The sequence below is a fragment of the Alternaria incomplexa genome, assembly GCF_024043165.1.
Source record: "Alternaria incomplexa strain BMP 0042 chromosome Unknown scaffold_2, whole genome shotgun sequence".
Taxonomy (NCBI): Eukaryota; Fungi; Ascomycota; class Dothideomycetes; order Pleosporales; family Pleosporaceae; genus Alternaria; species Alternaria incomplexa.
In genome coordinates, this window is record NW_026249851.1 from 1621404 (window position 1) to 1646368 (window position 24965).

At 53.2% G+C, this 24965-nt stretch overlaps 9 protein-coding genes and 1 non-coding gene across 10 annotated transcripts; 5 read left to right on the top strand and 5 right to left on the bottom strand.

Annotated features, from left to right (window-relative positions):
• Positions 1-97: 97 nt before the first annotated feature.
• J4E90_002045 (uncharacterized protein) lies at positions 98-3394 on the top strand (the record flags this gene model as incomplete). Its single annotated transcript, XM_051431628.1, has 2 exons — positions 98-1538; positions 2586-3394. The coding sequence occupies 2 exons, from the start codon at positions 98-100 to the stop codon at positions 3392-3394; spliced, it is 2250 nt and encodes a 749-aa protein (XP_051294762.1).
• Positions 3395-3492: 98 nt separating this feature from the next.
• Positions 3493-4364, bottom strand: J4E90_002046 (uncharacterized protein; the record flags this gene model as incomplete). The annotated part of the gene is made up of 3 exons (XM_051431629.1): positions 3493-3759; positions 3825-4276; positions 4328-4364. 3 exons carry the CDS (start codon positions 4362-4364, stop codon positions 3493-3495), a joined length of 756 nt encoding a protein of 251 aa, XP_051294763.1.
• A 586-nt stretch (positions 4365-4950) lies between these two features.
• J4E90_002047 (uncharacterized protein) lies at positions 4951-6610 on the top strand (the record flags this gene model as incomplete). Its single annotated transcript, XM_051431630.1, has 4 exons — positions 4951-4986; positions 5039-5126; positions 5183-6426; positions 6473-6610. 4 exons carry the CDS (start codon positions 4951-4953, stop codon positions 6608-6610), a joined length of 1506 nt encoding a protein of 501 aa, XP_051294764.1.
• Positions 6611-6988: 378 nt separating this feature from the next.
• Positions 6989-8589, top strand: J4E90_002048 (uncharacterized protein; the record flags this gene model as incomplete). The annotated part of the gene is made up of 3 exons (XM_051431631.1): positions 6989-7093; positions 7154-7866; positions 7917-8589. The coding sequence occupies 3 exons, from the start codon at positions 6989-6991 to the stop codon at positions 8587-8589; spliced, it is 1491 nt and encodes a 496-aa protein (XP_051294765.1).
• Positions 8590-10064: 1475 nt separating this feature from the next.
• Positions 10065-11491, bottom strand: J4E90_002049 (uncharacterized protein; the record flags this gene model as incomplete). Its single annotated transcript, XM_051431632.1, has 2 exons — positions 10065-10947; positions 11001-11491. 2 exons carry the CDS (start codon positions 11489-11491, stop codon positions 10065-10067), a joined length of 1374 nt encoding a protein of 457 aa, XP_051294766.1.
• A 3207-nt stretch (positions 11492-14698) lies between these two features.
• J4E90_002050 (uncharacterized protein) lies at positions 14699-15343 on the bottom strand (the record flags this gene model as incomplete). The annotated part of the gene is made up of 1 exon (XM_051431633.1): positions 14699-15343. One exon carries the CDS (start codon positions 15341-15343, stop codon positions 14699-14701), a length of 645 nt encoding a protein of 214 aa, XP_051294767.1.
• A 1817-nt stretch (positions 15344-17160) lies between these two features.
• J4E90_002051 (uncharacterized protein) lies at positions 17161-18711 on the top strand (the record flags this gene model as incomplete). The annotated part of the gene is made up of 2 exons (XM_051431634.1): positions 17161-17164; positions 17660-18711. 2 exons carry the CDS (start codon positions 17161-17163, stop codon positions 18709-18711), a joined length of 1056 nt encoding a protein of 351 aa, XP_051294768.1.
• A 1658-nt stretch (positions 18712-20369) lies between these two features.
• Positions 20370-21881, bottom strand: J4E90_002052 (uncharacterized protein; the record flags this gene model as incomplete). The annotated part of the gene is made up of 2 exons (XM_051431635.1): positions 20370-21451; positions 21860-21881. 2 exons carry the CDS (start codon positions 21879-21881, stop codon positions 20370-20372), a joined length of 1104 nt encoding a protein of 367 aa, XP_051294769.1.
• A 1497-nt stretch (positions 21882-23378) lies between these two features.
• On the bottom strand, positions 23379-24378 carry J4E90_002053 (uncharacterized protein; the record flags this gene model as incomplete). Its single annotated transcript, XM_051431636.1, has 3 exons — positions 23379-23957; positions 24005-24208; positions 24298-24378. The coding sequence occupies 3 exons, from the start codon at positions 24376-24378 to the stop codon at positions 23379-23381; spliced, it is 864 nt and encodes a 287-aa protein (XP_051294770.1).
• Positions 24379-24736: 358 nt separating this feature from the next.
• J4E90_002054 lies at positions 24737-24822 on the top strand. Its single transcript has one exon. It is a non-coding gene; the product is annotated as a tRNA-Phe (tRNA).
• The last annotated feature ends 143 nt before the right edge of the window (positions 24823-24965 follow it).

A 24965-nucleotide genomic window follows, 5' to 3' on the forward strand; every position in this document is an offset into this window, starting at 1 on the left:
CACCGCGCGTTTGCCTAGCTCCCCTCTCACCTCTCAGCCAGCAACACCACAACGCTTCGGTTTCGTCTTGAACAACAACGCAGCCGCCTGCGCAACCATGGCGTCCCATGGCAAGGTCATGGACCTCTTCGACGAGCGCTATCTCGAGTTACAAGATGTTGTTGGCAACGTCGACCCGCTACCCACTCTAGTACCTTATGAGCAGTACAAGGCTCACGCCATCGCCTACCGAATGGACACGAACCATGACATTTTCTTCGCGCTTCTCCAGGACTTCACGGAGCGCAAGGCATTGGAGACGGGCAAGGAGCTGTGGACGTGGTGTGTGCAGTGGGAAGTCAGTCAGACAGCGGATCGCCAGTCCCTCGCGGCATCGCAATCAGCAAAGAGGCCTCGCCTTGACTTGGACCCGCCGAACACCCCTACCGCGCAGAGACCGGCCAGCAACGCGCCTCCGATGACTCTGCATGCTCGTTGTATAGATCCCGATCTCTTGCACGAGGAGGACATGTTGCGCATTCTGGTCGATATCGTGCAGGTCGACAGCACAGTGGTGCCCAACTTCATCGAATTCCTTTACAGGTGGATCGACTTTTACGAAGGAGACGGAAAGGCTCTGAAGGCGGCTCTACATGGCGAGATTCCAAGCTTGTGGGACTTTGAATATCATCCATTTCTTGTCACTCAGGAAGCCAAAAAGGAAATTAATCAAGCAAGAGGTGTCGCCCAAGACAGCGGGAAGGACGGACAAGGCGGTGACACAACCACCCAGATGCGACAAAAGCCCGACCTAGCGGCACTCGAACGCAAGACAGAAGAAAGCGAACGTCTGAAGTACCGCGAAGTACACTTCGGCATCCAGCCCCCAAAGCTAGACGAGCCTCTGCCACCTCTCATCAACGTCCCTCGAGACCAGTACAAGCGAGCCAAGTATTACGAAGCTTGTTTCAAATCGCGACAACGCGCGTTCTTCTTACTCGTAGAAGCAGGAGTCACCGCCCAGAACATGCGAGACTACCACAGAGATCAGACAATGAGCCTGCAGGAGACGCCAACGCTCGTGGACGCAGGCGGCCTCAAGAACTACGAGAAGGACGCAAAACTTGCGCAGGCTTTCAAGTCGCTCAAGGAGCGACATAGGGCGAAGCAATTGGAAATTTCCATCAGCAACAAATTGGCGGACGAGGCTCAGTTTGCTGCGCGCAGTGCTCCTCCCCGAAGTCCATCGGGTGTCCCTCTTATCCCTACCACGACTATTCACGCCCATCGCCCGGATGTGACTGACGGTATATTGCGCAAGATCCAGCAGACCAAAGATGAGGAACTCCAAAGGATCAACATCGTTCCTACACCGCTTGTGGGCAAGATGAAGAGTACGCTGTTCCGAGGTGCAAGAGACAAAGCGGGTTTGCAAGCGATGTTCGCGCGTAGTAGTTTCCCATCGATCCCACGTTCTTCAGGCAACTTTGATGGCGGTAGGTTGAACAACAACAATCACGGCGATGGGAGTACCGATGAAGATTCAGACGACGGCATGAGTGCCCCAAGGGCCAGAATGCGTCTGCTGCCTACACCCTTATTGCCATCGCCTACATCGCTTCCTCGTCCGAACCTCCCATCGCTCAAGACGCTTCCCTGTCCATCCCTACCACCGCCTGCAACGCTTCCTCGCCCGAACCTACCACCGCTACCGCGCCCACCGCCTGCGATGACCTCCACTCAACCTCTGAACACGTTCATTCCTGACACGACATTGTTCCCCCACCTGCGACACCGATCAAGCCATGCCGCTCTACCTACTACAGAAGTTGCATCTGCTGCGGAACAGACACTACCAAATGTTGCGGCGCTCATGCGGAATATCACTCCAAATCCCGCAGACCAAATGATAGGGATACTTAAGCAGCAGGTGAGTCTGGCTGTGAGTCGAGTGATGTCCCAGCAGAATGCCCAAGCTGGACGAGCTAGTGTGCAAAGTCCTCATCCTTATCCTCAACCAAATGTTCCGGCGGTGTCTCAAGCTCCAAATATTACCGTATCTGAACCGCAGTTACCTTCTCAATACCAACCGCCTAGGGGTTCCCAAGGAGGCTTCGGTCCTTTTGCTCGACCGCCACTACCACCTGGATTTGAACACCACCATCATTCTCCATCTGGATACGGGGCTCATCCTTTGACCCTTCCGCCGGCGGGTCTTCCCCCTGCCTGGTTCCAGTCTGATACTCACCAACCAAATTTGTCTCAGCAAGCTCACGCTTCATCTTGGCCAACGCCACTAGGACGCTCTGATCATGCACCACCTCCGGCTTTCGCACAGCGCCTAGTAGCTGCTCAAGAGACACAGGGTCATACCACTAGCTATAGTCAGCGACCTCCGAATGCTGTACCACCCCTACCACGGGCACCAGACCTGCCAAGTCTTAGCAGACCAGTTGGTCCGGGTGGATCTGTTCAGCAGCGCCAACTGCCCCCTCCAAATTCTCTGCTGGCTCCTCCTCAGGCGACTATGCAGCGCACTGCTCCATCTCCACTTAACCTTCGACCACCAGGTTCTCCTCTCTCATCATTTGCACCAAGTCTACTAGCCACCTCTCCCTTTACTACATCTCATCGCGGTATTCCCGTTCAAATCTATATGCCCAAGATCGTCATACCCGCAAACACCATCGGTCCCGGCGGACTGAAGCTAGGCGACAACGGAGTAGCCGAGACCGACGCCTTCCTCCTTGGATACACACATCCTAAGAGCGGGAAGATCACCCTCAATCGCGCAGTCTTTCTTCCCTTGGGCGTGTGGGCCAACGCGCAAGACAGAGTGCGAAAAGGTCACTATCAGGTACTGGAGAGCTATGCAGCACCGGATAGAAGACCTTCAATAGCGCATCGCGCTGCCTATGAAAAGGTGAAGCAAGCTTATGAGATGATGATCATGGAATCTCCAGTAGCGAGGGAGCGAGAATTGACAAAGAGGTGGAGGGCCAGTAGGGGAAGGATGACGGCGACTCAGAGGGGTGCCGTGTGGGAAGGCTGGGCTGTGGAGGTTGACAGAGAGATCGCTCTGGGTAAAGAGGACAGAAAGGGTGCTTTTGTGCAGAATGCGCTGGTTGACGGTGTGGATGAGAATAGTGATGAGGCTAGGAGGAGGAGAGAGATTGAGGAGTTGCTTGAGACGGATGAGGCGTGGGACTATGAGGAAGACGAGAACGACGATGACGAGGACGGAGTTGAGCAGGATTACGGAGATGAAATGGAGGAAGGGGATGATGATGATGATGATGATGATGATGATGATGATGAGGGGGATAGCGATGGCGATGGTGATGATGATGATCAAGAAGAAGAAGAAAATGAGGCGGAGGATGGTGAGGATGAGGATGTGTATATGGACGGCTAGGCTCAGATCCATGAGATACGACAGCGTTATGGAGCTGTTCCTAGGGATGATCCATCTCGAAGCTCATTTTGAGTTCCCTCCTCTCCACCAAAGCTAGTCTAGATACAGCGTCCACCATCCACTTCCAGATTAACTCCTGTAATGAAGCCAGCCTCTTTGCTCGCCATGAAGATACACGCATTCACCACGTCGTCCACTTCACCGATCCTGCCCATGGGTACATTGGACGTGAACTTTGTCCTGTTCTCCGGTGTATCTTCCATTCCTGTAAAGGCAGAGAAGAGACCTGTTCCTGTAACAAGGGGGCAAATGGACACGACACGGATCTGATGGGGCCCGTACTCCGCCGCGAGGCCTTTTGTCGCCTGAAGTATGCATTAGTAACTGGGAGCTCGATGCGTCATTGGGACAGAGTTGGGAGATGACGTACATTCCAAATCGCGCCTTTACTCGCGTTGTACCATACCAAGCCTGGCCGTGGCCGCGTTGCTCCAACACTAGCGATGTTGATTATCACACCTCCTTCTTTGCGCTCGATGGCTTGATCGACCCACGCATTGCAGCCAAGATAAACACCTTTGACATTGACGTCGAAGACTTTATCGAACTCGTCCTCCGTGACCGTCGTCGTAGGTTTATTGGTATATGACCAACCAGCGTTATTGACGAGTATATCGCAGCGCCCAAACTTCTCGATGCAAGCCGAGACAGTAGCTTTCCAGTCCGACGTTTTGGTCACGTCCATCTTGTGGAAGGCGAGAGAGGAAGGGTTTGTGGCTGCCGTCGCTTCGCCGCCTGACTGGTTGATGTCGCAGACAAGGACTTTGGCGCCTTCAGAGGCCATGCCTTTTGAAATGCCGGCGCCGAAGCCTGAGCCGCCGCCTGATGAGGTCGTTAGTGAGATGTGAGAGGATTGATGAGGATGCGTTTTACCGGTCACGATGGCGACTTTGCCATCTAGTCTGCCCATGATGAGAGACTTGATAGATTGGGCTCACGATATGAACGTAGGTAGGTCAGTTGTATCTCCTCGAATATATATTCGAATTGCTAGGGTCGATGTTGAGTCTCTATAGCCAGCGACTATGTTGATGTTTTGATTATAAAGGAACAAGGCGCTCCTGCCTGCCATCTCATGGACCCTGATGTCTGCCACCGGTATCGCATCTCCAATCATCGTCGGTCGACTAGTCGTTCTTCGGAGTCGAGCACAGCAGTGAGGGGTAAGCGTGGTGCCCCGCATGGAGTTGACGTCGTGTTGGAGGACCACCGAGGTTTGAGCCAATTGGAGACCGTCCTCGCCGACGTTTCGCTGCTTTGAACGTCTGCGTCTGCGGCGTCTCTCCGGATCGCCTTTCCTGAAATATCCGGATGTCGCTGCAGATACGCGCATTGCTCATGTAGGCTATACGCTGGAAAGTGGGGAAGCTCTGTTGTGTGCAGATGCTGATAATGGTGGCCGCGGAATCCATGCGCCTTCCAAGATCGTCTCCTCCAGGTAACTTCACTCCACATTCACCAACTTTGGTCAACGATACGTAGAAACTTAGAACGAAATGGCGTCAGACAGGAAACACGAGCTACCCTTCAAGGTGCGTCAACACAGACTGATCGTGGCATCGAACTAGCACTGATATATTCCAGCTGAACTCTCCAGACTTGCTCCATAGCCTATCTTTTGTGAATGGCGATTGGGTACGAGCAAAGTCGGGAAAGACGTTCGAAGTGGTCGGTCAGTCATCACAGCATGTTTACCTATATAAACACCGAGATCTGACAGGCGAACAGACCCTGGAACAGGAAAGCCGTGGATAGAATGTCCTACGAACGATGCATCTGATGTCGACGATGCTGTTAACAGCTCGCATGCATGTTTCCAGGAGTACAAGAAGATCAGCCCGCGACAACGAGCACAGATGCTTTACCGATGGGATGCCCTCATCAAGGAGCACAGGGAAGACATAGCGACTATTCTTGTGTATGAGACCGGAAAACCTAGAGCTGAGGCGTATGGAGAAATCGACTACTCGACGGGCTTCACATGGTGGTTTGCTGGCGAAGCCGAGCGTATTCAAGGCAGTGTCTTCACACCCGCGCTACCAAACAGACGCATCTTCACGATCAAGCAGCCGCTTGGTGTCGCTGTCGCGTTAGTGCCATGGAACTTCCCCATCGCCATGATTCTTCGCAAAGCTGGCGCTGCATTGGCTGCGGGTTGCACGATGATAGTGAAACCCAGCCCGGAGACACCGATCACTGTACTCACACTGGCCTACCTCGCTCAAAAGGCTGGATTCCCAAAGGGGGCGTTGAACGTCCTGACCACAGATCTCGACAAGACACCAGAACTCAGTGAGGCGCTTTGTCGGCATCCGCTTGTGAGCAAGGTCACGTTTACAGGCTCGACGCGCGTTGGCAAGCTAGTCGCTAGGATGTGTGCAGACAATCTGAAGAAAGTTACACTCGAATTGGGCGGCAATTGCCCTGTCCTGATTTTCGACGACGCGAATATCGAGCAAGCTTTGACTCAGATCTTCGCCTTGAAGTACCGACATGCGGGTCAGGCGTGTATTACGGCGAACCGGATATACGTTCAGTCTGGAATCTTCGACAAGTTCCTCGAACGCTGGAACGCAGAGACACAAAAGATCGTCGTCGGTCACGGTTCAAACGAGAAGACGACGATGGGCCCAGTGACTACTCCACGGGGTGTCGAGAAAGCACTCGCTCTTGTCGAAGATGCGAAGAAGAAAGGCGCGAAGATTCATACCGGCGGTAATAAGGTGGAGAAGGACGGTGGCTACTTCTTCGAACCTACTGTCGTTACCGGCGTTACACCAGACATGGACATTGCCAATGAGGAAGCCTTCGCCCCGATCAGTACATTCATCAAGTTCGAGACTGAAGATGAAGCTGTCAAGGCTGCAAACGACACCAGTATGGGTCTCGCATCCTACTGCTTCACAAAGAACGTTGATCGTACCTGGAGACTGTTTGAGAATCTGGAGGCCGGCATGATCGGACTGAATACAGTATGTTGACAACGAAGACATCGGAAAGTATACTAACATGTGCCAGGGCAACTCTTCTGCTGCAGAATCGCCATTTGGTGGCATCAAACAATCCGGGTATGGCAAAGAATCAGGCAAGGATGTCGCAGTGAATGAGTACCTCATCACGAAGACGGGTACCTTTACGCTGGAGGAGCAGTCGTGAGATGGTAGGCGCTTTTCGGATGTGGTGACTGTCTCGAGCATACACATCGCTTCCAACTGTGACGCGTCGTGGCTAGCTTCTAGGGGGCTTTCCCTCAAGCTTGGTAGGTCCGCTACAGGGTGTAATCACGACCCTGACCCAAACTTGACTTGCTTGCACGTTTCACCGTCCCTCTGATGTTTATGCTATTGTTGGTGGTGAGACACAAAATCGGGCAATCATATTGTGCCGGGGCGTTTCAATCACGCACGTGATGACGTTAGTGCCCGCCCGCGCTTTGGAGTTTACCGACCGCGGCGCGCTGCTTGTACAGCTCTCGAACTTCCAACAACACCAACTCACCGAATTGCCGGACCTCTTTGAAATATAGCCGCCATCATGGACGACACGGACATGACTGATGTCGCTTACGATATTGACATTGATGTAGGCGCAGACATTGAACCGGTAGCACAGCCGTCGCAACCACAGCAGGTTGTCCAGGTGAGCATTGCGCCAGGCTGCACGAGAAGGCGCAATTGACTGACATGCGCGCCATCGCAGGAGCCGGCCGAGCAAGAACAAAACATACCCGCCGCCTACCTTGAGGACATCATTGTCCACGAAGCATGGCCCGAATCGCTCAACCTCCAGGGCGTGAGCGACTTTGACCCCAACGACCCCCTCTACTGGGCGATGGAGCATTGCCAGTCAGACCCGCGCGTTAAGCAACTACGCTGGGTAAACGACAACTCGGTCAACCTCGAATTCTACAATAAGGAAGACGCGACCGTCGCACTAGGCATCCTCACTCACTCCGACGTAGGCGACACCAGCAACCTCTCACTACAAGAGCCCCGCACAGCGCAACCATACTCAAAGAAGCCCAACAGTCGCCTCGTCATCAGGCAGTCCAACGCTGGCGACCAGAAGCCGAAGGGCGCAGCGACCAAGAGCAACTACTATCAACGCAACCCAGACGTGGCTGGCAACCATCAGAGGGAGCCGCGACGGAACCAAAAACCGCAGAAAGACTATCTCGATTATGGCGACGAGGAAATGGGCTCCAGGGACCGATCAAGACGGGGGTACAGCCGAGACCAGTCCATGGGCGACTCAGGCGCTGACCGAAGGGGCCCGCGCCGGAACGGACGAGACAACCGTGATGGCCGTGATGGACGAGAAGTCCGAGGTCGCGGTGGCAGAGGAGGTCGTCAGCCCGCTGATGGCAGACTCAGGAACGACGACGTTGATTCCTACCGACCCGGCTCAAGAAGGTACTTCAGCGCATTGCCCCGTGACCCTGTCAACAAGCTAACAGACCCAGTCCACAAGAGCCACGCTTCGGCCGTCTACGAGGACGCAGCGCCTCCCCTGCCTCCGACGAAGAAGGCGACGGTCGCTTCGGATTCACAGAGAACGAGACCCACGCGGGCCGCCGTCGGTACCGCAGCCGGAGTCGCAGCCGCAACAACACTCGCCGTCGCCGTGAACCCAGCATGGATCGCTGGACACACGACCGGGCAAACTATGATCGCGGCGGCCCTGCGAGTGGTGGACGTTGGCAGAAGGACTCTTTCCTTGACACTTCGCCAATGGGCCATAACCACCACCGGTCAAACGCCATCGACGCAACATACGGATCAAACAAGTCACGAGGAGGGGATTCGCTACTTTCTCGCATGACCAAGAACGGACAGCCCGTGCTCCCGCAACAGAAGCGGTCGCTAGCCGATAGGATCACACGCGATGATGACGATCCCGCTGAGTCGTTTGGTCGCCTCAAGGGTGACGACCGCGATCCCTATGTCACCGACTTCTCTGAGCCGTCACAGCCTCGACGAGGTCTCGCTGATCGCATCACACGCGATGACGATATCAGCATCCGTGGCCAAGGACGTGCACGCAGCCAGGAAGGAATCAACATCCGCGGATCTGCTGATCGGCGTGGCGGAGGAGGTGGTGGTATCAACATACGTGGTGTGGCGAGCGGTGCCTAGAATGCTTCCGCTTCTGAGCGTGATGGACGCGAGACAAGGAGAGATCGCTGGTCTCCTCAACATAAGAAGGATTCCGATGATACTGCTCTGATCAGTCGCCGTCGTAGCTTTGGCATCATAATGGAGGATCCCGACTTTTGAGCACAGATTGGGCATAGCGCACTATCGGCTGCTAAAGAAGCAAGCCTGGAAGAAGTTGCATACTACTCTACTCTACGGTCTTACTCTGTAATTTCTGTCTTGCATTATGCTGGACAATTATCACTCTGGGGTATCAAAAATTGGGCGTCTTTTTGCATATGGCGAAACGAAGGTTCGAGCATAACTCGAAATACCAAATCATGATCACAAGTTCAGACAGGAACTGCTTGCCACTCCCTTCCATTTCAGTTCGTGTGGGGAGATGTCTTGATGCGACAACGTGCGAGTGTCCTTCCGTCTAGATGACTGTCTAGCACGAAAGACAAGCGGATTGCTATAGTCTCCTTGTTGTATCCCGTTTTGAGTCAATCAAGCAGCAATCAGTGGTCATATCTACGCGAATCCGATATTCCATTGTTCCAGCAAACATTTGTAGACGGTATATAACCTTCTCTCTCCACCCCACTCCCATTCCCACGCTCAACACTTCAACACCGCCAAGCAACCACCACGACCCACATCCACCAAAACCATGTGTGTAACGCTGTTCATTCCACTAACACCTACATAGATCCCAGTCCCGCTTGCAGACGGCTTCCATTCTCGCCATTCATTCCCCTCCAAGACCTCTTCTCACTCCATCACAAAGCGCAACTGAGCTCACGGTCTCGCCATAACTACAAAAACTCAAAAAGATACCATCGGCACTGAAGACAAGATCGACATCGGGTGTCTTCTACCACTCAGTGACAGCGGACCGGACCAAGTTGTCCAGTCATCCATCTCCGAACCATCACGCTCTTTAACCGGCGCATACCTCCCCTCCGCCACCCACTCGACCTTCGCTTTCCCTCTTAATCCCTGTGGACAGAGCGGCTGAACCGTTCTCAACAGTCCCTCGAGTTCATGTTGCTCAACATGAGCCGAAACTGCGGTGTGCGTTGATGTCTAAACCTTTCCATCATCTTTAGCTTGGGTTGAGTCTGAACGGGGCTCTGGGGGTTCTTTCTTTCAACTCTTTCTTCTTAATATATTCATACCGTTGGATTAATCTCCTTGCGCTGGGCGCTGCGAGATCAGATGTCTGGCATCTGCTGGCAGGTAAGTCGACCGAAGTTTCTTACTGTTATCTGGTGGGTGGATGCTTGGTGGGTGTGAGAAGATGGAAGGATTGGATTAGGTAAGTACGCCTCCTTCCATTTTGTGTACTGACGCGTGAAATCACGGTCAATATGGTTGAAGCAGCATGGGGAGAGCGTGTGTGAAGTAGGCACGATGGATATATGTAGTCAATAGCGCTATTCAAAGACCATGGTAGTTACAGCGAAACTCAACTAAAACCTCGCCTCAACCTTTTGCTCTGTGTCTTGCAGTGCCCACTGGCTCCTCGCCTTCTTGCTCCTCACAGCATCAACTTGTTCCTTTGTGAAGCCCTTCGCGACTGTCGCTGGGTTGTATCCCAATCCAGTGATCTTGGCGATCTGCTCATCTGACTTATCTGTTGCGGCGCTTCCGTCGTGCCTCTTGTACACTGTGCATACTACAGCGCCTCCAAGACCCAAGTTGTGTTGCAGGGCAACCTTTGTATCCTTGATTGATCGGTTGTTGGCCCAACCACGCATGTGCCAAACGAGCTCAGCGCATTGAGCGAGACCTGTGGCGCCGAGGGGATGGCCCTTGGAGATCAGACCGCCTGAGGGGTTAATGACGACCTTTCCGCCGTAGGTAATGCCACCCTTGCGGATAAGTTCGTGAGCCTTGCCCTTGGGAGCCAGGCCAAGGGCTTCAATGGTGACCATCTCGTTGGCAGAGAAACAATCGTGGAGTTCGCACACCTTGACGTCGTCTGGTGATACGTTGGCCTCCTCGAGCGCCTCGCGAGCAGCCAGCTCACTCATGCTGTATCCTACTAGCTCAATGGCGCTGCGGTTGAACAGTGACGGTGTGTCGGTTGCTAGTCTTTGTCCAGCAATCAGGATAGCCTGGTCTTTGAGCTCGGGGCGCTTGTCTAGGAACTCTTGCGAGACCAGGACTGTGGCAGCAGCTCCGTCGGATGTCGGGCAGCATTGGAGCTTTGTGAGGGGTTCGTGGATCATGGGTGCGTTCATGACTTGTTCGAGGGTGTATTCGTCTTGGAATTGCGAGTAGGGGTTGTTCTTCGAGTGGGCGTGGTTGATGCGACCGATCTCTGCGAAGTCCTTGAGTTCGGAGCCGTATCTACGAAGATGGTCAGTATAGAGACACGGGTTGGTCCAGACGTTCGGACTCACTTCTCCATGTGTTCCCGTCCAGCGTTTCCGAACATTTGCGCAGCACCCGGTGCCTTGGTAATACCCCTCGTCTCCTTCATCATCAGGCTGGTTGTGCCTGTCGGGTTTGCGCGATCTTGGAAGAAGCTCTGTAGACTTCCGGGGAACATCTTCTCAAAGCCAACGACCAAGACGCAGTCGGCCGCTCCGTGCGCGATCATGTTGCGTCCCATGTAGAGGCCGGTCGAGCCAGTCGAGCAGTTGTTGTTGACATTGTATACGGGAATGCCAGTCATGCCGAACTGGTAAAAGACGCGCTGACCGCAAGTTGAGTCGCCATAGCAGTAGCATGCGACGCCTTGGTCGACCTCGTCGTAGTTGATGTGCGCGTCAAGCATGGCCTTGACGCCGGCCTCGAAACCGAGCTCAGGGTAGTCCACCTTGCCACGAGGCTTGATAAACTTGGTCATGCCCACGCCGAGGACGTAGACGGGCTGCTTCTTGCCGACCATGATGGCGGTTGTGAGTTGTGAAGGTTGGGATGCGAAGGAGCTTTAGCGGTGGAGCAAGTGCGATGGAGACGTAGCAGTACAATCGAACTATGGTGGTTCTGAAAGAACGGAGATAGTGGAGAATAGCGAGACGCGCTCCATGGTGATGTATATAGCGCGACGGTTGTCCCCGCATCCGCAACACCCGTGGAAGTTTGGCGCGTGGAGATGCCGAGGTTGACTCGTGAATGACAGGGGCGGGTCTGAATAACCGACCCTCCGCGCAAGGGTAAACTTCTAACAAGACGCAACAGTAGACAACCACTACATAATATTAGCGACCCCCTCGGTATATACACAGAATCACGTATACTGTTTCATAAACATCGAGCCGCTCTGTGCGAGTTTGTTAGAGCAGTAAACTCGAAGGGGTACGCTGCATTGGATACTAACACCTCATTCTCTAGTCAGGAATCAATCGTCTTTGTACGTGGATTCCAGCGTGTAGAATGACGCGACACGTCCAGTACGAGAATTTGGCATCACGATCATTCTTCTGGGGGCAATTCCATGAGCGTCTTGTATCGAAGACCATTTAGCCGACACACATCTGAGGTTAGGTACTGTAGAAGAAGCCTATGTCTTCCTGGTCAATGTAAACGCTACCTAGGTACGCTTGACTTCTACTTCTACTCTTTGTTTCACACACTTTTTCTCTTCTTTCTCTCCACTGCCTTTCTTCTTCTTCACCTTTTCTTATTAGGACGATAGAATTTTGTACAAATGCATTGATCAGGCCATTCTTTGCATCCTTCCCTCGTGACGTATTTGACACAGTGATTCTGAATCAACAACTCCATCCGGCAAGCGCAGATGATGAATTGCATCACCATGGGACCTGAAATCCACGTCATGTAATTCTTCCTTTTCCAGCCGTAGGTAGCAGGCATCAGAGGCAACCTCCTTCAAGGACTCAACAACATCCTCGCTGAGCTCAAGATTCCATGTACCACGCCATGTAAGTGTCGCTATCGCACTTGCAGTATGTCGCTGATAAATTACCGCACAGGCTTGTCCTGGTTCACTGTTCCAGAGCACCATGGTTTGGAGCTGCGGCATCTTGAGCGCAACCGAACTAGCGTTTTGCAACAGTGTATGAATATCTTGGCGAGGGGCTGTCCGGGCCAGTGTGGATGACGTGAGTGTTAAGGACTGCAGGAGATTCCAGGTACATGGCAGCTGCTGGCATGAAGTGAAAAACTGCTGGGCGTCGATCATGTATGAAATAAAAAGGCACTCTAGATGGTGGCTTTTGGCGGCAAGAGCTTTGGCTAGCTTTAAATTTGCAGCTAAGGCATCTTCTAAACTTGAGCGCCAATGTGGCGTAGAGATATGTGGCTTAGACTTGTGAATTGCCATTTTAAGTTGGTTGTTGAAGTCCTTGAAGATGGATAATCTCCTGACGGACTCTGGAACACTGTACTGGAGTAAGGAGGTCAATCTATATGCACACTCAATCGGGTAGTCGTGCCGGACAATCCACGACTCGTGGACTATACTTTCTAGCCGAGGGGGTTTCTCCCACAAGCCTCCTAGTACGTGGGGATAAAGCTCATGTCGAAGTTGTCGACGTATGCAGAAACTTGTAACGGCATGAACGGCAGGGAGATTTTGGGGGGCGCTGAAGCAGAGCGGGGAGAAGAGGCGCAAAATGGCGCGCCGCTTGGGAGTCTCAACCTGCCGACCATCAACCCAGCCGTGTTTTGGGTCATGCCATCGAACAGCTTTCTCCTGTTCCGTCCAGAGTCTTGTGTCTTCATGTCCGGGCCCAAAACAGTAGTTTTTGAACCAATGTTGTGAGTCACTTGGCGAAGATGCGCTCAGTTCGAGTGTTAATTGACCTGTAGGTTGCCAGGTACTTAGGACAGAAAAGAGTTTTAGAATAATGATCCTAACGAGGGTAGACCTGCGATTGGATGTGGTGGCACTTCGTTTACAACGGGTGCAGGCGTATCGAGGAAGAGCGATATTGAAACAGATGTGCTTGACAAGAGGCCTTTGTCGGATAACGAGGGTTTCCAGTTCTTTTAGACAGGATGGCTGCAATGATAGTCGGGAAAAATTACTGGGTTCAAGAATGACCTGCCATTCCTTACAGACGGCTGCGCATTGAGCCCAGCCAGGATGTTTCTGACCTGAGATTTCGTCGAGGATTGAAAGACGGATATCTGCAGGCAACGAGGGCCAGGGAAAGGCGATGCCATCGTGTCTCTCCGTCATTTCTGAGATAGAAATTTCTTTGGCAGTAGTTATGGTAGGAGGAATCGCGCACGTTCGAATTTTCGGGTTTTGGTGGTGGGATTGATGATGGAGATGCGCAGGGCGCTCCTTTTATAGTCAACGCACAGGTGTCCCGGTTCCGCTGCGATTAAGACACATGCTGACTTAAGTTATATGATTGCCTCGACTTCAACCGTGTTTAGCTATAAGGAATATCGCATGGTGGTCAATGATCTTTGACTCACATCTGTGTGCGATTCCATATCTTGGTAGCCATCCACTTCACCCCATGGTACTGCGATGATGCAGAGCGAAACGAACCACAATTTCCGTAACATCGACGACCTGAACGAAAAGATAATCTCACAGATGAGAGATGTCGCAAGTATAATATACTGGTGGTCAATGATTGTCCTCAGTTGTCCAGTCCACACGCCACGTTTTTAGTGCAGAGGACGCTCACGGGCAGCAAGAGCTCGTCTACGGCGCAAAAGAGAACCAATTCTTGTATCTATTCTATGCGACACGATTCCTCCGCGCGCTGCCGGATGTCAGGTTCCACGGACTACTAGCGAAGACCAGGTGTTCTATGTTTTTTGTTGCTCTTGAGACGAATACAATGAGCCAAGTCTAAGCACATCTGTTGTGTTTCTGATTGCTATCTTCAGAAAATATCGTTCGCGTGATTGTTGGGGGAGGATAGCGTCTGAGAGTACGCGATAATTGTGGCTTGATCGTGATATTAAAACTTTGGTCCTCCATGATGGACTGTAGAAAGCAAGTCTCTTGTCCCCTCTTGTGACTAGACTTGGGTATCGTCCAATCGTCTGCTCACGTCTCGACACCCTCCTATCTGCGTCCTTACGCAACCCCGATCGTCGAGGTTGCGTGCACTGATCTGGCCAACTCCCGTCTTGAATCAAATCGCGTCCACCGTATTTTACACTCTCAACTGACGTCCTCGTCCTCCTCGTCCCTCTTCCTTTCCCGCTCGTCCTCCTGCTCCTTCAGATGCATGGCCTCGACCAGCTCACTGCCCTCCATACCCACCTCTTCTCCATTGCTGCCGTCTGTCGGCTGCTTCTCTCTTATGGCCTTCTGGGCTTCCACTCTCTCGCGGACTAGCTTTGCAATTGCGTTGTCTGTTTGCACATTGAGTCCCTTCATCTTCTGCTCCAAATCCCTCTTCAAGTCCCAATTTGGCTTTTTGGGCTGCAACTTGAACAAGTCCAGTCCCTTGTCCTCTGCGGTTTCTGCTTCTTGTTGCGCCTTTGTCTCGAGCGCCAGCTGCTCTGCCTTGTATTCCAGTGTGTTTGTGGGGTCGGCGATTGGTGTATTGTCAAAGCCCAATTTGACATTACGCGTCGTCGCATCGAAGTTTCGGCCGGAGAGGTATGTGGCTGCTACTGATGTTTCCTCTTCTTCTGTGCGTGTGAGAGCTTGCGACGTCTCGGCCTGGAGCTGCGTGGATGGCGAGTCGGCAACTTCTGGCGCGTCTGATATTTGTTCTTGTTTCCGTTTCAGCGACTTGAGTTGTGCGAGGCGCGACTTCCGGTCGTTGGCGGCTGCGGACAGCTTTTCGTGCGAAGACATGGTGAGAGCTTTGCGGTTGCGCCGGGCAGGAGTGTGCTTGCGTGCAGGGTCGGGACGTGTCCAAAACTGGTCTATGACGTGATTCTGTGCACAAAATTCCTTCTGAGAATGCGCGGAGAGAACAGAGAGTGTGCTGGGTGGTTGCTGAAGTGATCGTGGTTGTCGTGTGGCTGCGGAGAACAGCTCGGGAGTCCAAGATCTTCTCCGGTTAGCGCTTCTTACCAAACACGCACCTTCTCAAGTTTTCGTGCTCCTCGCCGTCCTCACCAGCTGCTTGCAATTGACACGTCATGGCTCCGTGAAGACGACAGCACCTGCATCTTCTCATGCCCCGCTTTCGCGTTCCCAATGCTAGCCTTATCGCCAGCGCCGACTTTCCCATCCTGCCGTTCCTCGCTCCGAGAGTCTTCGCCCAGTCATCGACGACGAAAGCACACAGCCAACAGCATGGAAGGCCTAGCACAACACGGGACAAAGAGAAGGATAGATCAAAAAGCTTAGAGGAACACAATAGGGTGGAAGATCAGGACTTTATCTCGAGCCCCCGACAGACAATTGTACCAACATGTCGCAAGCGACCGATACAAGACGCTCCTGCTGCGGGGCTCCTACGGACGTCTGGCCATTGGAACAAAAGACCTGACGGTCTTGTTTCTATCACTCGCCTCTATGCGGATATATCGACATTCACTCGCCAGTATGCCCGCTCATACGCAACGACCACATCCAGCAATAAAGGCGTAGCGGATGAGAAGACGCTCTCGCGACCTCGAGCTCGTCGGGCACAGTCCAATCGCACTCGTGCTCCCTCATCTTCCGTTCAACGCACACCTTTGCGAGCCGAGAGACATTCGAAACAACTCGCCTTGGAACGTGCGCGACTCGACAACTACGTCTCTAGACTACCTGCCGGGTTTTCACCTGCAAGGCGCGACCAAGATGGCCGATACAGGTCCCTTCGACGTCGCGTGGCAAACCTCGTCAGCTGGAACCAGACGCATCTTGATCTGACTGACACTTCTGCAAAAGAGAATGGGCTTCAAAACGCGTTTGCGGCACTGGATCGCCCCGTCTACGCATCTTTGCGGAGAAACACACGTAGCGTCGTTATAGAACACGACCCACGATGTGCGCGACTGAGTTGGACGCTCTTTGCGGGAGACACAGAATCAAGTCCGCGCCAAGTATCGGACAGGTGGAAGGCTCTCGACATCTCGACGCGGAAAGCCTACGCTCATAAGTTGCTCATTTATCTCCTCGACCGTAAGCCTGGCCGCGCTTTATACTTCATACAAGCTCTGGTTAACGATACACGTACCTGGAGCCGGAAGCGAGAAGCTATTGCCGACGCTCTCAGTCATCTTTCCAAACTTCATCGACACCGATTGTATCAGGACCAGAGTTGGGGTACTGACCTAGAAGCACGCAAGCGCGAATTCGTCCCGGCGTTCTTGCACGTCTTTGTCAAAACGTTATCTAGCAAGCCCGATCTCTGTTCTCAAGACTTACTGTACAATCTTGTCGAGCTGGCCAATATAGAGGATCTGAAGAAAGTGTTCGATTGCCTCGTGGAACACAAGGTACGCGTTGACTACGATACAGTGCTACACTATGCCACTGCATTTGGGCAGGCTGGTGAAGTGCAGTATGCGTTGAAATGCCTCGAGGCATTAAAAAGCCGACATTCAGCTAAGTCGTGGGAGTCTGTTGTGGCTCGTCAAAGACTTCGCTGGGTGTGCGCTGTCATACTGCGAAGGAGCATGGCTGCAACCAAAGACTTTCACCACACTCCATACATCGTCGCTGCCTTTGTAAACATGGGTATCCAGATGGACTTACTTCTTTACAATGTCGTCATACACAACGCAATGGAAGCTGGAGATCATGCCACGGCTTTCAAGGTGTACAACACCTTCGAAAATAATGACCTACAGCCAGACAAATACACATTCGGGATAATGCTCCATGGATGTACCATGCAGAATGATCCAGCCTTTTTCCAAAGATTTGCACAGTATTGCGAAGAGGTAGCACAAGATATCCAGGACTCTTGGCTAGCAACGGAGTGTCTCTACTATCAGTATGTACGCTACAGAGTTGATGGAAACGTCGAACAGACCTCGGCCATGCTATGGCACTCTTATTCCAGACTTTTCACGACAGCGCCTCTGCAACCATTCGTTGGCTACGGAACCGCAAGCCTAGGGAACGCCGTAATGTCACAGGATTCATCTACGTCAGAGTCTGTGCGCATTTCTCCTTCACATGTAACGCTATACATCATGCTGCAGACAGAGATTCAATCAGCCTTGGCAGTTAGCAACATGCGAGTCTACAACTTATATCTCAAATTCAAGTCGGTCGTGCAGGAGGGGGGTCATCCGGCATTCAATGAACTGGCTCGACAGCCGCAAATCTGGAACGCCTTCCTGTACGCCTTTTGTCAAAAACAGCAATTCGCAAACGCATCTCAGCTCATCCAAGACATGACCAATGGCCCAACAAAGCCCAATGTCTACAGCTGGAATATCTTTATGCAGGCTTTCTTCAAGACAGGCCAGATACAGGCGGCAGAACGAATTTTCGATATTATGCGCGACAGGGGCACTGATCCCTCAAAGTACACCTGGGGAGTGATGGTGCGAGGATATGCAAATGCTCAACTTGTCGACCAAATCGACAATATCTTACCACATCTTGACGCCGAGGATGAGTCGGACCCTGATTTACTGCGATTTCTGGCGAAAGTAGTCGATCGGAGAAAGTTGATGACTATATTGGAGAAAAGCAGGCTGCAGAAAGAGGCGATTGCACTAGAGAGAGCGGAACAAGAAGCTGAGGCAGAGCGATACTGGTGGCAGCGGGCGCTCGAAGCTGTCGAAGTAGCACCAACAAACGATGTTACTTCGGTTCAATCCGGTACGACTGGCTCTCCAGTTGAAACTTCAACTTCTCCAACCGAGGAGCGTTCTGGCGCGACTGGCTCTTCTGTTGTTGAAACCACTGTTTCTCCAACCAAAGAACAATCGGGCTTACATCAAGACCGAGCCAGCGATCTCGAAACTGCAACGGAGCCTCCTCGGGTGCTTCATAGCCAGCCAAAAGCACCGCGCGCCAACCTGCAAGACCCTGAAGTCCAATACAGGAAGCTCCAGGAACGGTTGGGTCTTGTCCAGCCTGCCCCTCCCATGGTTGATGATGTCGCGCTCAAGCCGACCAAGATCCCCCAAGCGGCGCCAGTCTTCAAGAGTATGATAGACTTGGACAAGTCTAAACCCAGGGTTACAGAGCCTGGTAAAGCTGCTAGTATGCGGAAGAGGGCTAGATTCAATCTCGCCAAACCCAAGGGTAGAGGTGATTTGAGATGATGCGCCTTTGAAAAGGTTGTGTTTGTAGTTCCAATTGGATGCATGTAATTTGCAAGCCTATCGACAGAGTTGTCTATGATGAACTACACCCTGCTTGACATCCACGCACATATGTTCACGACCACATCTGCAGTACACTGCAAATACGATTACTCATATAGCAGACAGTATGTAGACCTCGCCGTCCTTCTACTATTATTACAAACGCCAAGCAGACTGGCCTTCTTTTTTTTCCCTCATAATTGTGACGCGCAACCAGTCAGAAGTCTGGAACAGGACGGGTAGCTCATATTTCTAGTCAAGCCGCTGTTGAACCAAACTCCACCATCGAACCCCGCAATGACACCAGAGAACATGCGTACTCTGACCGACAGCCCCGGCGACGCCGAGGGATATTCTCATTCTCTGGAAAGCATAAGGATGAACTCCTCACCCGAATGGAAATATCTTGAAGATAGAAGGAGGCAACCGTGACGACCCATGTTTTTACTACCTACAAGGCTGCATCACACAAACATCTCAATCGACAGACTGTTTGGTACGGTTCGGCAGGATGTTGACCGCGGGGTCGGGGCAAGATCTACGTTGCATGTACAGCCTCGCAAGCATGCAGCATGCATGCTACGTTACGTAGCTACTGCTGACTACTGTGTACTAGCGGACGCGTTGGGAGCGAACCGGAGTCTCTCAACATTACTTGCCGGCCGCTGCCAGCTAGTGGTCTAGGTCTAGATCAAAACAGACCTGCTGTCGGGCCGCGTACACCCCCAGCACATGAGTGGCTGGGCGGGGACAGATAACCACATTCTTTGTCGTGCAGTGCAATAGGGTCAGATCGAGTAAGATGTATAATCGCGGAAGCAATTTGACAAGATCTAGAATGGATAAACGTGATGGAATAGCTTGCTCAATGGCGTAGTGTGGTTGAACACGGCAAAGTGAGCAAAAGACTTGAGTAAAGTTTGTTGTCAATCTATTTTCTCTCTGCCTATATAGATAGAGACCTCCAACGTCATCTGTGGGCCCGGACATGTGAAAGAAAAAGAGTTTGCCCAAGTAATTGGCGTACGTGTTAAGTGTTAAAAAGATGGTGATGGAGAAAAGGCGTTGGCTAATTACAAGAGTACTATATTGGTCGCGTGAGAAAGCGTCAATCCTCGAGATTCCAGCATCAATATGATAGAGAAAGGTGATAAGACAAGGAAAAAAGCTGCCAGCATGCATCATCTCATACAGATCCAAGAGAATCAAAAAGGTCCCACCTCTTGAATCCTTGCCGACAAATCAACGTGTAGTGAGATATACATGCTGCGCTGGTCCAGACTCAAAAACGCTCGTGCTTTTGTTTGTTGTGCCCATCGATCAATGTCTCAGCAGTGTAAGCTTCCGCATCTTCCGAAGAAGACTCCCCGTTATGTGGAGTGGGGCATGCGGAAGGGTTTTCCGGCATACATGCGGGCAAACCTGCATGTGCATGCAACAACAGTACAACTAACAAACGCGAAGATCGATACGATGCAAAATGAATTGATGGCCACCCGATGAACGCCTCCGTTTGGATATATGTCGAGTGAGAGCTAAAGGAAATGGGTAAGGATAGAGTCGCAATATACAGGTAGCGATGGATGTAAAAATACGATGACAACAAGTGCGTACGACTAGAAGTTTTGCGCGATTCCAGAGTTGCCTTGTTGGGGGAAGACACTTGGGTTCTCGATCCTCGTGTTCCGTCGTGCTGATACGTCTCTTATGATGGGCTGTTGTTGGGCAGCGTATGGATCGTTTGCGGCATATGGCCCGTTCTGGTAGTAGTCTTGGTTGTTGTAGTACTCCTGTGGGTGACCATTGGCCATACCAGGGTAGTCGCCAGAGTTGTCAGAGTGGTTGGCTGCTGAGTATGACGACGAAGCGTTGGAAGGCCCGCGGTGCACACCGGCCTGGTTGTTGGCAGAGTTGGCAGCGGCAGCACCGTTGACGACACCGAGGGCGCCGATACCGTCCGAGTCCATGGTCTGGCGACGGCCGTCTACAAGCGGATCGTTGGAGTGAGCGTCAGAGTAGGCACCGTGTGTGGGAGAGTGTGGGCTAGTGTATCCGCCGGGGTTGCTGTTGCTGTCCGAGTAGGTCATGCCAGAGGTGAGGGTGGTGGACATCTTGCGGTTGGAGCTGGTGGTGGTGTTGCCCCAGCCTCGGTAACCGCTGTCGTCTTCGGCCATGGCCAATCCACCAACCGCAGGAAGGGTAGGGTCGTGGTTAGGGTTGAAGCCATACTCCTCGACTTCTTTCCTGCGTTCGTCCTCGGCGCTCTGGCGCTGCTTGCGTTTGCGCCAGAAGAAGATGCCGGCTAGGACTAGCAGAGCAACGACAACAACGGGAATGACGACAGCAATGGCAGTCTTACCACCAGTGCTGAGACCGCCATCGTTCTCCTTTTGTGCATTCTGCAATTGGGTGGAGTCGGTGTTGGAAGGGTCAGCGGCACCTGTTCCGGAGGGGGACGCGCTGTTGGTTGGTGCTGCAGTGGGAGAATCTGGAGTAAAAGTGCGAATAACGGTGACCACTGACGGTGTCTCTCCAGCACCCGTGGGGGTCACGGTGGAGACGATGACTTGGGTCGAGGGTTCAGCCGACGGGGCAGTGAAGACGCTCGTGTCGACGAAGCTTGGTGCGGCGCTGGTCGTGGCAGCAGGAGGAGGAGCCTGAGTGGATGATTGCGCTGGCGGTGGTGCGCTCGACTGGGCTGGGGGAGGAGCTGCCGATGTTGATGGTGCTGGAGCCGCTGATGAAGCCGGCGGCGGTGCCTGGCTTGACTGGGCGGGAGGGTCGCTGGTCGGGGCGGCGCTGGATGCGGGAGGAGCGCTCGAGGCGGGTGGAGGAGGCTCTGAGGAGGGCGCGGCCGCTGAAGGCGTGTTAGAAGCCGGCGCAGGACTTGAAGGAGAGTCTGCAGGCGGGCTGGACGAGGCGGCGGGAGCAGAAGGCTCCGTAGGCGCAGGCGCTGCGGACGGTGTTACAGACGGCGAAGGAAGATCTGACGAGGGCGGATCTGAGGATGGGGCAGAGGCAGGAGGAGCAGACGACGACGGAGCAGCGGGCGCAGACGAGGCAGCGGGTGCAAAGGAGGGAGAAAGAATGGAAGTAGACAACGTACTCTCGGTCACATTGCTGGACATGATGGCGACAATGGCAGCCAGCAGCTGACGGGCCTGGCAAAGGAGCGACTGAGGCGACGACGACGGCGACGCGAAGACGGATAAGAGGTGCCGCGCGAGGGAGTCGGATAGTCAGCAAGGGGAGAGGTTCGCTGGAGATGAGGAAGTTAGAGTTCCGTGGTACCGCTGGCGGGCTGTAGCAGGCGCGGCGATCTCGTGTCTCCGCCGTGGGTCCGCAGTGATGATGATGTATCGACGGAGGCTCTTGGGTTGCCAATCGACGGCGGGCGAGGTTGTGCACGAAGGTTAGTGGACCTGCACGGCAGCGGACAGGCGACCCCAGCCAGCACCTGTTGATAGAGCTGCCGAACCGAAAGCGCCCAACAACCACAAGCGCGCTGCTTTGCTGCTTTACCCTGCCGCCCGTGCCAATTGGGGGGGATTCGCGGTCTGGCGTCTGATTGCGATCGGCCGCTGGCTCTTGTGAAACAATACCGTCGCAGCTCGCACGCAGCGACAGACGCGACGGGCCTGGCAGCTTTTCACCACGCCCACGCCAAGGCCTGATGCCGCTCCTGGTGTTGCATCCAGCAGCGACTGGCTTGGAGCTTCGCACGGAAAAGCGGGTGTCTAATGCAGCTTCTAATGCACCCTCGCTGACTAGCCGCGGTCCCAAAGGGGGAGCTCATAACTGCTGAGCCGGCTAGCGACGAAAGCGGCATGGGCGTGGCTGTGTGCGTCTGGAGTCTGAAATGCGAAATCTGGCACGGCGGCCCCTTGAGATGGCTTGCTCCCCTTGTGCTGCATGCAAAACACCGAAGGGCCTGCGTTGCACAGCGCCGCGATAATGCGTCTTTCCTCGCTGCCTTGGCCGTGGCATGCCGTCATCCGTGAGGCCCTTGCCTGAAATTTCTCCACCACCCCAGTCGCAACAACATCATCCGCTCGTGTTCTGAGCGAGCTTCCTGTTCTTCGCAGCCCGTGCGCCCGTCATTGGCTCCGTGGCGTGCCACTCTATATTAAGACGGCCAGAGTACCCTCGGCACCTTACCTCCCGTCTGTTCTACTGTACGGACAGCGCACTGTGGCTTCGCAACTGCTGCAGCTACTGCTATCTTACGAGGCAGCACGTCGTAAATACTACCACTAGATGCGCGCTTTTTATCAGCTGTCTTCGTATCTCGTCATCTGCTTTTCTTGCTGCCGAGCGCAGGGTTCGTCTCTCCACCTGCGCGCTCACTAGTGACAAACAAATTCTCACCGAACTATCTTGTGAAAACAACCAATTCTCGTGTGATTAGACACCATTACCCTGTCGCAGTTCGCTGCGTTGCTCGGCACCCTCTCCACACTGTCATGCTTAGTGTACCATCACCTGCGCCTTCCCCTTACTGCTAATGCTGAACCGCTTCATTCTTCACTAGATTGCGGAAGCCACATCTATCACTCGTCCAGTCTCTGACTGCGGAACGCCAGAAGCTTGATCACTAGCGTACCAGAGCATCGTCTGCGAACTAGCTAGAGCACGCCCGGAATTATGGCCTTGCGCCCTTGCAGCTTATCCTTACCAAACTTCTTCTCGTACCACCGCTTGCCCTGCAACGCGCGCGGAAGCATGGTAGAAATCTCGTTGAGAAGAAACGTGCGTGCAGGCACACACTGCCAGCCCCCAATCATCCACCACCCTGCCCACTCAATCCACTCGCACAGGTAATGCGCGTGCAGCGAGTACTTGAACAGGCCGTTCTTCGGTATCATGTACACCTTGTCCACATTGTCCACCGCCTTGCCCTGCTCAGCGGCTGCCTTGCGTTGCTTGCGGTCTGCTGATCTCCGGATCTCGCGCAGGTCGTCGTCGTGGAACATGTTGGCCAAAAGTCCCCAGCACCAAATCACGAGCCCTAGAAACATGTACTCTTGTCGCGCTGCCCACTCGTCTCGTGATGTTGGTCCGTATCCCGCGAGGTAGCCGCCAATGGAGATGGCGTTGAACATTTGGAACCCAAATGCCATGATCCAAACAAACGGGTGCATTGGCGACATGCTGGGATTGAGAAAGAGGGGTGAGATAACTGCGCGGTAGATGTAGTGGAAGACCTGGTGTCTGATTAGCACAGTTCCTGTAGAGCCTCCAATATACTCACAAAGCATCCAGCCATGGTCCAGTTGCCCAACGGTAGTTCCGCAAGACCCAATTCTTTCGGGAGCGTAAACATGATGTACAGCAGGGTTATGAAGCCTGCCGACTCCATGGTCGCCCATCCTATCTTGCCATCGATGTTGAAACGCGACTCAATCGACGTCTTGCCCTGTGGGTACCAGTCCAGAACCCATTGCGCCGCAGTAATCTTTGTTCACCAACAAGGTTAGTAAAGACAGTATCAAGTGGCACTGGGTCGCGGCACGGTGCCCAGCAATCTGTCGGATGTATGCTTACAACAGGAAAGAACTGCCAGATGTAGCAAATCAGCTCCCAGTTCTCGCGCGATGGCGGCAGCCAATTCTCCACAATCGCCATGCTTGTATGATAAGGTATGGCGACGCAGAATGAGATCTGATGACGCGAAGAGAGAATTGCTAATGGGAACCTGGTGATCAGGTGTGGATTAAATCACAAAACAATGATGTCACCAAACACTGTTACATCCGCGCCAAGCCGAAGCGCCCGGGCGTGTTTACGTTTTCTCGGTCGCGGTACCTTTCCATCACGCTTCGGTCCGGATGAAATGACCCGCTCAGACAGATCTACTAAGCGCGCCACCTTTCTGGAATTGGATCGCTGCAAGATACAAAGATCCCACCGCAGCGATGCAGCCCCCAGTGCAGCCCGCGGGCTTGATATTTAGGCGACGTCGAAGTTTCTTCATCAAAAAACCGTCTCCTTAGCTCAATTGGGAGAGCGCCAGACTGAAGTCTCAGTCACTAAATCTGGAGGTATCGTGTTCGATCCACGAAGGGGACAACGTGCCTGAGTTCGCTCAGGGTTCTTCGAACTTTCTTTTTGCGCTTGCGTGAACCTTGACCGTATGATTGCATGCAGGGAAATGCATGCACGAGAATCTTTTTGCCCTTGCCCCTGATCTTGCTTTTTGTACATGCACTGTC